The sequence below is a fragment of the Crocodylus siamensis genome, chromosome 6 (assembly GCF_052110815.1).
Source record: "Crocodylus siamensis isolate JL-2025a chromosome 6, ASM5211081v1, whole genome shotgun sequence".
Classification (NCBI taxonomy): Eukaryota; Metazoa; Chordata; order Crocodylia; family Crocodylidae; genus Crocodylus; species Crocodylus siamensis.
In genome coordinates, this window is record NC_143400.1 from 2,202,669 (window position 1) to 2,216,878 (window position 14,210).

At 47.8% G+C, this 14,210-nt stretch overlaps 1 protein-coding gene across 1 annotated transcript in view; it reads right to left on the reverse strand.

Moving 5' to 3' along the window:
* Positions 1-14,210, reverse strand: part of ZC3H4 (zinc finger CCCH-type containing 4) — a 28,453-nt gene that overhangs the window by 9,404 nt on the left and 4,839 nt on the right. Inside the window, exons 5-10 of the mRNA XM_090051449.1 lie at positions 3,832-4,051; positions 3,418-3,525; positions 2,487-2,709; positions 976-1,118; positions 733-829; positions 468-613 (exon numbers count right to left, since the gene is read on the reverse strand). Of these exons, the coding sequence (XP_089907575.1) occupies positions 468-613; positions 733-829; positions 976-1,118; positions 2,487-2,709; positions 3,418-3,525; positions 3,832-4,051 (937 nt within the window). The remainder of the gene's footprint in view (positions 1-467; positions 614-732; positions 830-975; positions 1,119-2,486; positions 2,710-3,417; positions 3,526-3,831; positions 4,052-14,210) is intronic.

The following is a 14,210-nucleotide window of genomic DNA, read 5'->3' on the forward strand; positions in this document are numbered from 1 at the left end:
AAAAGTGGTCATGTGCAAATACTACCTTCCCCCTCGACACATCTGCTCCCCAGCCTGCTGTGTGTCAGTTCTTACTTTGGAGTGAGACCAACAGTTGCTGGTTCTCCTCCCCTGAGCCCTGGGAAGCCAGCTAGATTATGTTCTGGTCCATGCCTCATCACCAGAGCTGGAAATTGAGTCCCCAGGTCTGCTGGCTATGCAGCTCAGCTACAGACAGTAGAGCTGCAGAGATGGAAGGGGGGGCTCTTTCCTTCCGGTAATGGTCAACAGCAGAGTGTGCCCCAAGGCAGTCTGCAACACCAGCAGGTAGAGAAATACCCGTCTTTGCATGTGTGGACTTAACGTATTGCTCTGGGTGCAGAGAGGCCCTGGGCAGCACCCACAGAGCCCAACATCAGAATCCAACCTACAGAGAAAAGCCCAGCATGTCTTGCATGGTGACACTGCCTCCGAGACAAGCTGCTTACCCCTGCATCCTCCTCATAGTAATCGTCATCCTCGTTCATCCCGCCGCCTTTCCCCATTCCACTCCTGCTCCCGCCTCTTCCTCTCCCCCTGCCCATGCCCTTGCCGCCTCTGCCTCTGGGACCACGACCTCTTCCCCGGTTTAAACCTGAAACACAACATCACATGGACATTCGCATTGCTTCGTGGAGGAACCCAGCACTGCGATCACAGACTGGGACACAGAGCCCCAGAACCACCGCAAAGGCCCCCGGCCCAGCAGCCCACCTCGGCCTCGGCCCTCTTTGCTCCTCCGGTACTGGTTCAGCTCTTTGGAGTAATCGTCATACTCGTCATCACCGACAGGCTCCTCGTTGTCGCCGTACTGCAGTTCAGAGGGAACAGAGCAATCAGCCCGCCAGGACAGAATAGGCACTCAACATGTCAGGGGCACCAAAAGGAACATCCTCGCGCCTCTGCCAGCCCCAAGAGAGGACAACGGGCTCGAAAGAGGTTGATTCCGGTACTTACTTCCATCTCTTCCTCATACATTTCCTCCTCCTCTTCTGGGTGGTCACCTCTCCCTCTTCCCCGGCCTCCTCGGCCCATGCCTCGCCCTCTCATTCCACCTCTGCCTCCACGCCCCCTGTAGCCTCGGCCCCGGCTTCGGCTGCCTGTGAAGAGCACATAAATCAGCGTTATCTCACTTCAGCTGCACCTGAACTGAATGGGCCTGGCTGGGCAGCTTTCTTGGGCGCAGGTACAGTGCAGAGGCCTGGGAACAACAGGGCTCGCTTCCCCATGCAGAGGACAGTCAGCTCCCTTCAGAAGGGCAAACCTCATTGTAACTCATCTCTGAGTTGTTGCTAATGAGATCAATCCAAAGGGGCTTATCCAGCTAACACGATGCACGTGTTAAATGGAAGCACCTACCAAATGGAGAATGACACCGTTCTGGTAAAGGACTGCTGCTGCGCTTCATTACTAGACAGAGGGGTATGCACTGTATAACGTATGCCACTGCTCGGCTTTGGGCTTTCTCCAGCCGTAACCAACATCTGTCTTCCTTCAATGTCTATAAGCCCCCATTAACAAAAATTAGCAAGCGTGTGACACACTTTAACATCATCACCCACACAGCATCCCTAGGGAAGCGCCCCTGTCCCCCGCAGCACAGGCCAGATGGAGCAGAAACAAAACGTCTTGCCCTGACCCGAGTCCTCCTGGCCATCTTTCCTCAAATAGCATACATCCTGCAAGCACACACAGCCAGTAAAACATGAGAACAACACCAAGCAGGCACCCTGGAGCTAGCACCACCTTCCATTGGTGCTAAGGGTGTTTGCTCCTTTGTAAACCCCATCTGATACCCTATTTTGGACACAGAGTCTGAAGCAGTGTGCTTTAAATCAGGGAGCGGTGCTGAGTAATAAAGCTGAGGCTTAATAAAAAATCCAGAAAGAACAAACTCTCAGCGCTAAGTAAGCTTAAGCGAGCCAGGGGTTTGTTAACATTCTGCAGCACTTGCTTTAAAGTGTCCGAGATATAAACACTTCCAAGTAGCTATTGTGAAGGCAGGGCAGTAACTGCACGTTTCATTCTCTGTGTTGGACTGGTGTCACACTGGGTTTCAGATGAAACGCTGAATGTAGCTTAACAAGATGAAATCAGGCCTGTTACATTACCAGCTGATTTCTCTTGTCTTGGCTGATAAAGGTTTGACTTTATTGTCTTCACCCCCATCAGTATTTTTAAATCTATCTAAACAGAGAAGGAAAAATGTGCGTTTAAAATTGTAAGCCAGAGAAGTGGGATCTGACTCTTCTCATGTGAAAAAATGGATTTTTCTCTGCAACACTGATGAGGCCCAGACCTTGCAGCTCTCTGCTTGCAAGCAGGCCCTTGCAGTCCCTGGGGTGCAATGGTCCACCTGAATGCACCCATTTATTGCAGGATTGGGAACCCCCCATGGCAGGTGACTCTCAGACTCGATAAGCAGCCAAGCTGCAGACACAGGGTGCGCGCTGGGTGGGCAGCTGTACCTCGCCCCCTGTGCGACCCCTCCTTTGCCCGCCGGTACTGGTTCAGCTCTTTTGTGAAGTCATCGTAATCTTCCTTCCCCATGTCCTCGTCCTCCTCCCCCTCATACTCGCCGTAGCCCTCGTTCTCGTAGTCCTCATACATGCTGTAACTCTTGCTCTCCATCTTGGAGTAGCTCTTTTTTGGCATGGGAGTGCCATGAGAGGACTGGTACTGCTGGTGGGACTTGAGAAAGTAAAACAGACAGAGAGACAGGGTCAGGCCTAAAGAATGATCCCTCCCAGGCTGAACACAATGTACGATCCCTGAGCAGGCTCTACTGCAGCACATTCCCCCCCACAACCTGCAGCCTCCTCACACCCTGCCAGGCAAACTGTGCCCAGCAGCCTCCCCAGCTACCTGGCACTCTATGGAGAGACCAGCAACCTCTGCTTGGAGAGTGCACAAGGCTATTACAAGGGGGCAGTGATGTCATCAAACAGGGGTCACTTCCTTAATTCCTGCAGAGGAGAACAGCCTGGGATATGAAGCCCCTAAACAGGGAATTGGTGGGACTCCTGGGCTCTGTGCTGGGCCCCTAACTCAGCCAGCAGGCTCTGTTGCGCAGATGGAATAGCAACCCAGCCATTATCCCCTTGCTTATTTCACGGCTCATTTCCCTCTGCTTGTCCCTTTTCTCCATCAGAGAGAGGCTATTTCACTCTCACCAATGAGGGAGAAGGAGACTGCCTGATATTAGGATTTTTTTAAAAAAAACACAGGGGAAGAAAAAAGGGCAGAGAGGCAGAGCAGGCTCAGCAATGAACCAAATCCAGGCACAGGTGAACCCGGCCATCCACCTCTAGATGGAGCCAGACAGGGCCTTGTGGCCAAAGCCTTGAGCCCGGCACAGGACAGAGCAGGGTTTCCTTCCTGCTGCCAGCAGGTACTTACAGAATAGGGAGGGCTGTACTCCCGATACTTCCTGTGCCCCTTCTCGCCGGGACTGAAGTCAGAGTCCTCGCTGTAGTCGGAGAAATCATCGCTGGAAGATGCATGGCGCTACAAAGCAGACACAACGCACAGCTTAAGCCCAGACTGGCCCAGCTGAAGCTCCCCTGCCAGGAGCCTGGCTTTCTGGGAACAGCACAAATGCAAGTCTTTTTTAAAGTAACTCAAATATCGGCTTTCAAAATCTCAACAGTTCTTCTGAATTTTAACCTCTGCAATCAGAAGGTACCTGTGAACCCTGTGGAAGAGTCCATACAAACCAGGAATGTCACCAGGACGAATTCACTGGTGCTGCTCTGGTTGGGGCAGCTACAAGGACTGTGGGTGCGCTTGCCACCAGCCCATCACGGGACCCACCTTGTGCTTGGATTTCCTTTTCTTCTTAGCTCGCCTCTTCTCTTTCTCGCGCTCCTTCCTTCGCTTGCGCTTCATGCGCCGATGAGCCTTCTCGTCGTCCGAGTCGCTGTGGTGCTTCTCCGACTTCTCCTTCCGCCCCCTCTCGCGTGGCTCAGCCACATCCTGCACCTCTTCGCCTCCATCGTCCTCCAGCTCCCCCTCTTCCAGCTCTCCATCCTCCCTGCAAAGCAAACGTCCACGTTGATATTCCCCCTACCGTGAAACTGCCTGTCACACTCAAGCCGCCAGGCATGCTGGGTTTCCTACAGTGAGAGCTAGCACTAATCCCAGATATCCCGCTTCTAGACCCCTAAACTGGACCCCTGACATCTGGTAATCTGTTTGACTTATTTAAGAAACACCCACATATCTACCTTGTAATTTAACTACCATCCAGAAATAACCCAGAAGATGGAGAGAGACTCTACTCAAGATGACACCATAAACAACCAAACCAGACTGGGCCCTAGACTGATGTCCCCAGTCAAATAAAGACCATTTAAATTCTAAAATTCACATGGGTTTTAAAGAAGAACCCCAGCCTGGTGGTTAAGTCAGTACACAAGATGGCATTTTGCCCTCCGGAAGATAAAACTATACTTAAGTGATCACCAAAACCCCATATTCCTGCTCTCCACCCCAATTAGTACATCAGATCAGCAGATCGTGCATTGAGAAAACATGTAGCTCTACCAGGCAGTTTCTAAGCATCTATAAAACACGTGTACTAATGACAATTAAAAAAAATCCTTGACTTAATCTAAAATTACCTATGCTTGTTCCTTGCAAAAAACAGCTGTTTGAGCCCTCATCTGAAACCAAGAATGCTGCCTTAGGAGATCAGTCTCCTATTTCCAATTTGGCGAGACGCATCTCAAAGCATAAGCACTGCTGTTTCCTGCTCTTTTCCCCACGTTCACACTTAACTGAGCTCAGAAGATCAGACAAAAACCTGAAATTCCCTCAGATTTTCCCTGTCATATCTGGTTTTAGAATCATGGGGTTTGGGATATGGGGAACCGTCTTCAACCTCGCATCTTCTCCAGAGTTTCTGTACCGCTTGCCCTGTCCTTAACCCCAAGGATTTTCACTTTCTTAGTCTCACTCCCATCTTCCATCTCTTCTGTCTTCTGATAGATATTTATTGCATCTAAATCCTTGGTTTAGAATGATGATTTGGAGTAGGATGAAGAGCTGGAAATTCACCTGAGTGTTGAAAGCGCCCACTGCAGGGTTAATTCTCCCCTCAAATGCTACAGTAGTAGCCAGACAAGGTTGTCTGGGTGGATGTGGTATCTTTTATTAGACCAACTACATAATTGGAAAAAAAGTCATTTGCAAGATTTCAGGCACAAACTCCCACCTTGCCAAATTGGAAATAGGAGACTAATCTCCTACGGCAGTGCTCCTGATTTCAGATGATGGCTCAAACAGCTCTTTGCAAGGGGCGTTTGTGCCTGAAAGCTTCCAAAGTGCATTTTTTTTCCAACTATTTAGTTGTTTTAATAAAAAATATTTACCCAAAGAACCTTGCCTGCCTGTGTCTTTAGACCAACATGGCTGCAACCAACAACCCTGAAACACAGTTGTAGGTGGCACCACACTAATGGGAAATCTTTGTGGGAGAGTCTGCTTTGAACCTGTCCCTAACAGGCCTCAGCTCTACATGGGGAGCAGCATGACTGGTAGAGGTGACTCTAAGCATCTTCAGACCTCAAAGACCAATTGAAAAGCTACTGCAGCAGGTTTGCCTCACAGGGATCCTTCCCTGCTGTCTGCTCTGCTACTGGAATCGCCAAAGGGCCTGACATGCATACAGGCTCTACACAGAGGCAGGCACAGCCCCTGCCCAGAGAAGGTTGCAGCTGAACCCCTATTACTCCCTTCTCATTAAAGACAATGCCGACCCGTTGCTCGTCATGGTGTCAACACCCTTTGCTGGGGAAAGCACACCTTGGAAATGGACCTGGAGGCAACACCCCTCCCCCAGAACATCCTATGGATCTCCCTGCTGTCCCCATGTGCCAATACTGCCAGCCTTGGGCATGGAAGCATATAGTGTGTCCAGCAGCAACAGGTCCAGGAGAGACTAGCCCTAAAGGGAAGAGGGGCCTGCTGTGTAAGGGTTTACAATGGGTTTATTTCAGTGAAACAAGCAGTAAAACAGTGCCTCCTCCAATGCTAGCGATGCCCTTGATCATCACAGCATGACAAATGTTACATTCTATGATCCAGTGAGAACAGGGATTGACCAGCCAGTCACCAACCCTATGGGCACTGCAGCATGCCTGGGTCAACACCCATCTAGTCATGGGGCAAAGGACAGAAGGCAGATGCTAAATACCGAAGATGAACTGAAACCTGCTGAGAGAGTGAGCTCCAGAGGCCTGGGCTTGAAATAGTTACGTGCACCACTACGGATGGTAGCTGTGGTGGCATGCCCAGAGGTACGGTGTCTCTTAGCCAGTGCCAGAGACGGCCCAGACCCGCCTACGAGACATAAACACTGCTCAGGACGAGAGCCAAAAGATCCCCACCTGCTGCTGCTTCTCAATGGATATGAGACGCAGCCCCATGGGCAGCACATGGCTGCACCTGATCGCAAAGGGATGGACGACCGTTGTGGGGTCCGCCTTGGAAAACAGAGGCAGCCCCCTCACCACCTGGACACGGGAAGGGTCCTAAGCTGGCCACCACTGCTACCGGCGCTCCTACTGGCAGCCATGGTTGAACTCCAGCATCCTAAAGAGTAAACCTCATTACCTCTTTGCTCTCACCATGATCCCAAGTCCCCAAGCCATTCCAGTTTGTTTAACAAGAGGCCTCTTTATACCAGGATTAGGCTCACCTAATCGTTACCCCTCCTCTCCCTGAAATGCAATGGCCCGTGCCATTTTGCAAAACAAGAACCCTTACGAATCAACTTCAACCAGCCACCGAAGGAGGTTGGCACCCACCTGGGCACACAGCAGGGAAGAGAAAGTCAAACACTGAAACAAGTAAAATACCTGCATGATCCCCTTACCTCTCTCTGTACCTAAAACAGCTGCCTTCCCTGCTACAGAATAAATGGGCCTGAAAGCAGAGGCTCAATGCAAGGCACCTGAAGGGCTCATTCTCCATGCCCCGAGACATGATGCTAGCTGAAAACCAAAGCCCAGCGCAGGTGGCCAAGTATCAGCCAGCTACGATTCTCAATGAAATGCTGTCGCTGTCTAAATTAATCTAGGCTAAATTGTGCACGGAGGGTAAGCACAACGTTTTCAGGATGAAAAAGCCTCACAAGACACTGTGAGTCCAAGTAATGTGAAAGACTCCCCTTCCTTCAGTTGTCTGAGCAAACGCAGGACCACCTAGATGCTAGTGGTTGAGCCCTAGACCTGCTCTCCTTCATGGGGTAAATCAGTTGCCGCCTCTGGGGTAAGAAAGGAATGCTGCCCCTGCCGGGGGGTTGCTACCTTCTCCTGCAGCACGGACAGTTAGGTGTTAGGCTTAGGCAGCGTCCTCCTTCAGAGGATGGAGGGCACTGGTGAGTCTCCGGCTTTGCCATCAACTGGGTTTCCAGACAAAGGCGAAATCCACCCCGGAGTGCATGAATCAATGTCTTTCATCAGCTTGGGGCTAATTTAAAAATGGCGGCTTCACAAAGCAAAGAAACTCTTTGAATGTTTAAGATCAGCCTCGCAAGACAAATAATGGAAACCCCATTGCCTGAGACAAAGCCCATCGGACGGGAGAAAGATGTAAGGGAAAAAATATACCCTGTAAGGCACAAGCAGAGGGACGCAGTTCAGAGGGACTTAGGGAGAGTATGTCGCGTATGATTACCGGGGAGGTTTACCCTCTTTATAAGCTACACACAACCTGGAAAACAGAAAACCCCGTGTTTCAAAATGGAACCAAAACCAGCATCACTCTGACACAGGATCTCTGCACAGGGCAGGTACAGCCCAAGAAAACTTAGCTCAGGCTGCAGTGTGGGGAAGTGCAGGGGGGCAGGCTGCAATCAGCAGCAACGCCATCCTCCCGGGACGACTGATGACTAGGCACCTGTTTGACAACCTACTGCGGCCTTGTGAATTCACTTGACGACCTCCGTTATGGAAGGCCTTCCATCCTCCTAGGGAAAGAAAGGACATCCCCATTGGCACAGCTTTGCAAAACCAGCGCCATTCACCTCCCCCCAGGAAGTGCCTGCCAACTGGGCCCTGAGAGGTTATCTGAATTTCCCTGTTGGCTCCAAACAGGATCGTGAGCTCCTGTTGCTATAATGCTGCAAACACCTTCACTGCAATAATTCTCAGCAGAAAGAAGCAGGAGGCAATTTGGGCAGGTATGCACAGGGTATTTTGACTCTGCCTTCAGCTAGTCTGGTCTGCAGGAGGTTCAGAGGGAAGAATGTATCTGGAAGTGTCACGGCTGTACAATGGTAGTATCTGTGTAATAAAACTCATCGTGGTTACAGCAGAAAGGGACAACGGCTACCAGAAGCAAAGTATTGAAGCTTTGACAGAAAAGACTCTGTGCCTGGTATTAACAGGTGCTCACACTCTATGCAAAACTCATTCTGGCAAAGTTAGTGACTTCATCAGTGCACAGGTCTGTGGAAGAATAAAGGCAGACTCGTTAAATATAACACTGCTATGCAAATACTGGGTAACCGGGTATGGGACAGGGAGCCACATGCCCTGAACCCTCCTAGCACTACCTATCTTGATTTTCAATTTTCATAAAATGGATGTTAAAACTCCTACATCACAGAGAGGCAACGAGACTTGGTTCAGTTTGGGGCTGACCTGTTCTCTGCTCTTGGGCCTGAAGGCTCAACAAGGCGTGTTGCTATTTTTCCGCTCATTTGGGGTTTTATCAGAAACAAAGTGGAAAACAATCCCCATATTTGAAACCTGGAGACAAATGTCTCTGCAAGCCAAGGTGACTGGACTATGATTTACAAGGTGTGAGTATCAGTTGTTACAAAGGGATGAGGCTCTGCCATATGCATTTAAGACAGCTCACCATTTACACTCGCTCTGGTTACATAGCAAAGAAGCCAAGCTCGTAAAGTGGCTAACACATTTGTTGAGCACACTGACTGTGGGGAAATCCTGAATTAACTGTGTACCCATCCTCTTGCTTCCCTATTGTTTCTGCCTATTTTCTCTACCAGGAACTGTGTCCAGCAGAGACTCCAGCACTATCACAGCAGAAGGCTGAATGTTAAAGCTAGTGATACATTTGTGATATCACAATCAGAGCTGTGACATAACCCGGTGCCGTGAGCCAGCTGCCCCCTCGAGTCGACACAATGATGGAAGGATGAACTCTCATCTAACAGCAGCAGAGAAAATGAAACTACAACTCGCGCCAACATAAGTCCGTAAAAATGAGGTGTGTCCTTTTGCAAAACCATGGCAAGTTTTCTGCAATTCTTTTTCCTAAGAAGGCAGAAAACTCTGCAACTCAGCAAATGACGTCTTTCTAAACACTGTCCCTGAATAAAGTCTAACATGTTTAGCAAGGTTTTTTTTAACGGAAATTAATAGTGGTAGTACTAGTAAAAGCAACATACGCATTATATGTAAAAGCTAAAAATACAGCATACACTTAAGTCGTTTCACTGCCAAGCAGTGTCAGTAAAATACTGAGTGTCATATTTATCCAAACTATTTTAGATTTATCCTTCTTCTTCTTGAACGTCTTTGTGGTTGTTGTTGAACTGAGGCTGAACAGGTGTTTAATCACCAGCACTGCCTTTACACAGCCACATGAGGCCTGGTAGATTATCGATTAGACTACGATTGGGATTAAACACCTGTAATACAATATCAAGCGTGGCAGACGGAAGAAAGCCCTTGCTCTAAATCATCTTGCTCTGGAGAGCTTGCTATGTGGACAGCTCCGGCATTTTAATTTCTCCTCTCTTTAATTTTAAAACCTCTTTCATTTTAAAATTTTAACTCCTGTTCCCTATAAACAGATAGGAGCCAACAATGTATTCTAAGCGAAAACAGCATGTCTACTCTGGCCATTGACTTCTAAATAATAAAAAAAAGTTAGAAAAAAATCTTGAAGCTCTACAAAAGCTGCACATTAGAGTCGGTCAAACTTGGGGGGTAATGCTTGTGACAAAAGACAAACCTATTTTCTACAGTAGATACAACTGCCACTGATACCTGGGATGATTTATTAGTTAGGCTAAATCGTTTAGAATTGTTTTTTCTCGTTATACCCAAATAGGTCAAGAGCAATATGCTCTCCTCTTCCAACTTCATATGGACGCAAACGGCTTTACTACCCTTGGGGAAAGGAAAAACATGTATGACTCCCAAGGGGGTATGGGGGTGGAATTTGTGTATGTGCCCAAGTGCTGAAAAACCCACATTTGGGGAATCTTATTTATAACAAAAGCAGGTTTAGCACAAGTGCTTGGTACAGGGGAGCAGGGCTGGGCTGGGGACTAGTATCTGGCTGCTGGCCTTCAACAGAAAACCCTCCTTTGAGCAACAGTTATCTCCACAACAGGTGCAGCTGAGCATGAAATCTCATGTACAGAGCGATCTCTTTTTAATGCAGGGGATCCACAGAGGACAAAAACTGAGGGTTAATGTACACAGAAAAAAGGCTTGCAAGGTAACTCTTGTTAGCATAAAGGAATGCAAAAAATGCAGGGAAAAGGCTTCCCTTCTAAGCAACAGGAGGGATGACCTTGTCTGAAAACAAACCACTGATGCAGCTCAGCAGGAAGTGTACCGGACGGACAAATCCGCCTGATCTACTCTCGCAATCCTCAAACATTTGCTGCTAATCTTGCTCAAGTTACACGCAAGGCTCAGCTTCCTCAGTGGATGGCAGAGCAGGGATAGAGGCCTTCTTCCTTAAGCAGGGACAGACACAAGCTTTTCCCTAAGAACAACCTGGGATTTTTGAACTGCACTTTCCAGGGGGGAGAGAAAAAAGATCACACTGCAAATTACCACCCAAAGATCTGCAAAACAAAGAATGAAGGCTGAAGATTAGCAGGAAATCAAGCAGAGGAGCAGAACATTTGGGGACGACCTTTTCACGGGAGGAGTAAAAGACAGCTCCAGAGTGTCCTGCCACACACCTTCCAGACCAAGATTTAAAGCCCCGCTCCTCTCAGGGGAGCTGGAAAGCTGTGCTGTTGTTTTCGAGGACAATGGCTCTCCGTAACCTAGGCCTACTACTGATTTAGCTACCTGCAATTTCTCTTAAGACTACCACAGGCCCCTGTGCCCAGGTGGGATTTCCAAAGGGACCTACCTTCTCAGCCCGAATTTATTCATCCCATAATTCAATGCTTCCAAATTTATTTGTCCACTGTGGAATCTGGAGTAACTTTGCTACACGAACCTTGCCCCTGACTGGAGAAGTTGCTTTCAACCTGAGGGTTGTACCATTTACACTGCATAAACCCTGTTTCCAGCAGGTTTGCAAAACAGGTGGGCATTTGCTGTCGTTCTAAAACGTGGGGGGATTTGGAGGTGATCCCAAAGGAGCACGGAGCAAGGCAGAGCCTGTCTCTGCTCGCCTCTGTGTACCATCCTGGTTTTTAGCTCACAATGGCAACTGTGAATGGGGGTCAACTGAGGAACCAGGAAAATATCTGCTTTGTAAACTTGCAAAACTTGGCACAAGAGCAGCCACTTCATCCCGAGTTTCACAGGCTCCCAGGGATCTACCTTCTACTCAGTGTCTTCTTCCAATCTGAGACAAGCAACTGCCACCAAATCTGCTCTGCGAAGTCATCAGAAACAGAGTCAGTTCTGGGAGACACTCCTCCCAACCCAGTGAAACCCGAAGTCATTGCTGAACTGGGTTCCCCCTCTCCGTTATAATCAGCTTAAATACTGCTGCTTTCCTTTCCCGTTATGGAGAGGGACATTCATACTGGGCTCAACTTCCAAACACTGATGTCAAATGCAACCCAGATCTCTCTTGGCAAGGCCTAGCCCCAACTGCTAATTTCTGAAGTCATTTTGGTTTGACAGCTGGCTCCTACCCATCCCTGCAGTGAAGTCACAACATGCTGAGCTGTGACACCAGAGTTGCTGCCACAGCAAGTCTGATGTCACTACCTCAGGAGTATGGCAAAAGGCATGTTTAGTTGAGGGCCTGCAATTTCCTTTGATCGTTCCTCAGCTGGTGCCATAAAATCCCTTTGCACGAACGGAACAGAGGTTGCCAGGAGGGAAACTCTGGTTGAGGAGACTAAGAGAAGAGACAGACCACCTAAAAACAACTGTGTAACGGAGAAGATGAGGTTCTGACCCTGCAAACATGAGGCAGTACATCCTTATCTGTTACTGCCCGGAGCAAGCCTTTTGGTTTCAGTGGAACTGCTCGGGTCTCTCAAGTTAAATACGCATCTCCGTGTTTACACAATCAGAACTGCAACTTCTACCTCTAGCAGATCCTGACGACAAGACAATAAATTTCTGGCAGAATTGAAAAACAGGCAGCAGGAAACAAGACAGTGAGCAGGGGAAAAACAAACAAAAACAGAGAGAGAGACACCTGATTTCAGACGTTTGGCTGCCGCTATTAAAAGTCAAAACCCCTCAAAACTGAAGCGGTCATTTTGTGAAATCTCTCACCAAGTCCACAAAACGTGGCAGTTTCATCCCCGCTGCTATTGCTGTTGGCACAGTTCTCATTTCCATGAGAAAGGTGCACAACAATAGCCCAATAAAGTGGAAATCCATAAAATGTTCCCCCCTACTAAATACTTATTTTCTGTTTTCATCATATTTCCTTATTCTAGTCTAGTTTCTGCTCATTGTGGATACAGAAACTGCTTAGGACATTAGTCAGTAACAGAAAAATACTCCACAAGCTTTCCAGGGTCTCTTTGGAGAGGGCTCTATTGTGGAAGCACTTGGATTAACTTTCCTTTACGTTTTGTGGAATAGTCGAGAGGTTTTACAAAGACTTGGTACTGCTCAAATCAATGAGGAGAAATGCTTGCTATGAGTTCGCATACCTCGTGAACAGCCAGAGCCAGAAACACCTTGGCCAGGCTGGTAAACATTTTCCAGCTCTGAGCCCAGACCACTGATCAAAGAAACCGTCTTGCAATCCTTATGACTTCATAGCAAAATTAAGCTGCGGAAGGGGGGCTGGCAGGCAGAAAGGTCCCATTATAAAACAACATCTACAATAATAGCTAAAAGGGAAAAATAAAAGAAGTAAACAGCATTTTGGACAAATCTTTCAGGTTTGCTCTAGCATGAAAGCCCCCTTTTCAAGTACAATCACATTTGCAACAAGTTGTTCACTAATCTTCAGACAGATTACAAAAGCGTGTTTGCTCTGTTGTATAACGACCGTTTTCTAACACACACATATACAGGTTGCTGTTTTTTTCAAGTGGAGGAAGAGAAAACAAGAGGGAAACAAAGCAACGCAAGTCCACGCAAATGTAGGTGCGTGTGCTTATAGGAAATGAATTTGTCTTTTCCGCTCAGGGAAAAACAGTAGTGGGACGGGATATGCCAGGACCAAACGTGTTTGTTCTACATGAAAAACAAGGATTTCAAAAGTAATTTAGGGGTAGAGAGCAGCACACTGAACTCTGTGTGGGGATACATGGGCTAATTTGGATTTGTGTTAAGGACGGAGGAACAAGCTTGTATGGACTCTTTATAATACACCTGATTAACAAAAGGAATCATGACAACACAGTAAGTAAAAACTAGGACATGGAAAAAAACAGATTTGTACGAACTGTGTGCTTACACTGTACGTTAATACTTGTCCTGCTTAAACTTCTCCAAGTATCAACCACCAGACTGTCAATGGGGATGGGGAAAAATGTGCGATGACGTTTGGGAAACAGTGATTTCTTTTGCCACTTTTTTTTTTTTTTTTACACACACTTCTGAGTCCTTTCGCAAAACTTTTTAACGTCTTTTCTGTTTTATGAACAGACCCACGCTGAGGGACAGTCTGCTTTCAACATAATGGAATGAGGATGGAGCTTGCAGACAAAGTAATGGACCCACATCGTATGTCTAGATGGCATTACAGGCTTGAGCTGTGTGACCTCTTTGCTGGGGCTTCTGTGCCATTTCACCTGGAAACGTCACAACGGGGATATTCGGGGGTCAACTGGGTGCTTTTGTGACTTTTTTAACAAAACTCACATTGGCGGGGTGCGCGAATCGGGGCAGAATTCTGCTTGGTTTGTTCACACACGGGATTAACTCATTCCTCGCATGAAATGTATGCTAACAATGATCTCTGGACTTCTTCGGTGGTGGGGAAAGAAAGGAAAAGGTAGAATTTAATTATTCAATAAAAAAGGATACTTACCAACCCAA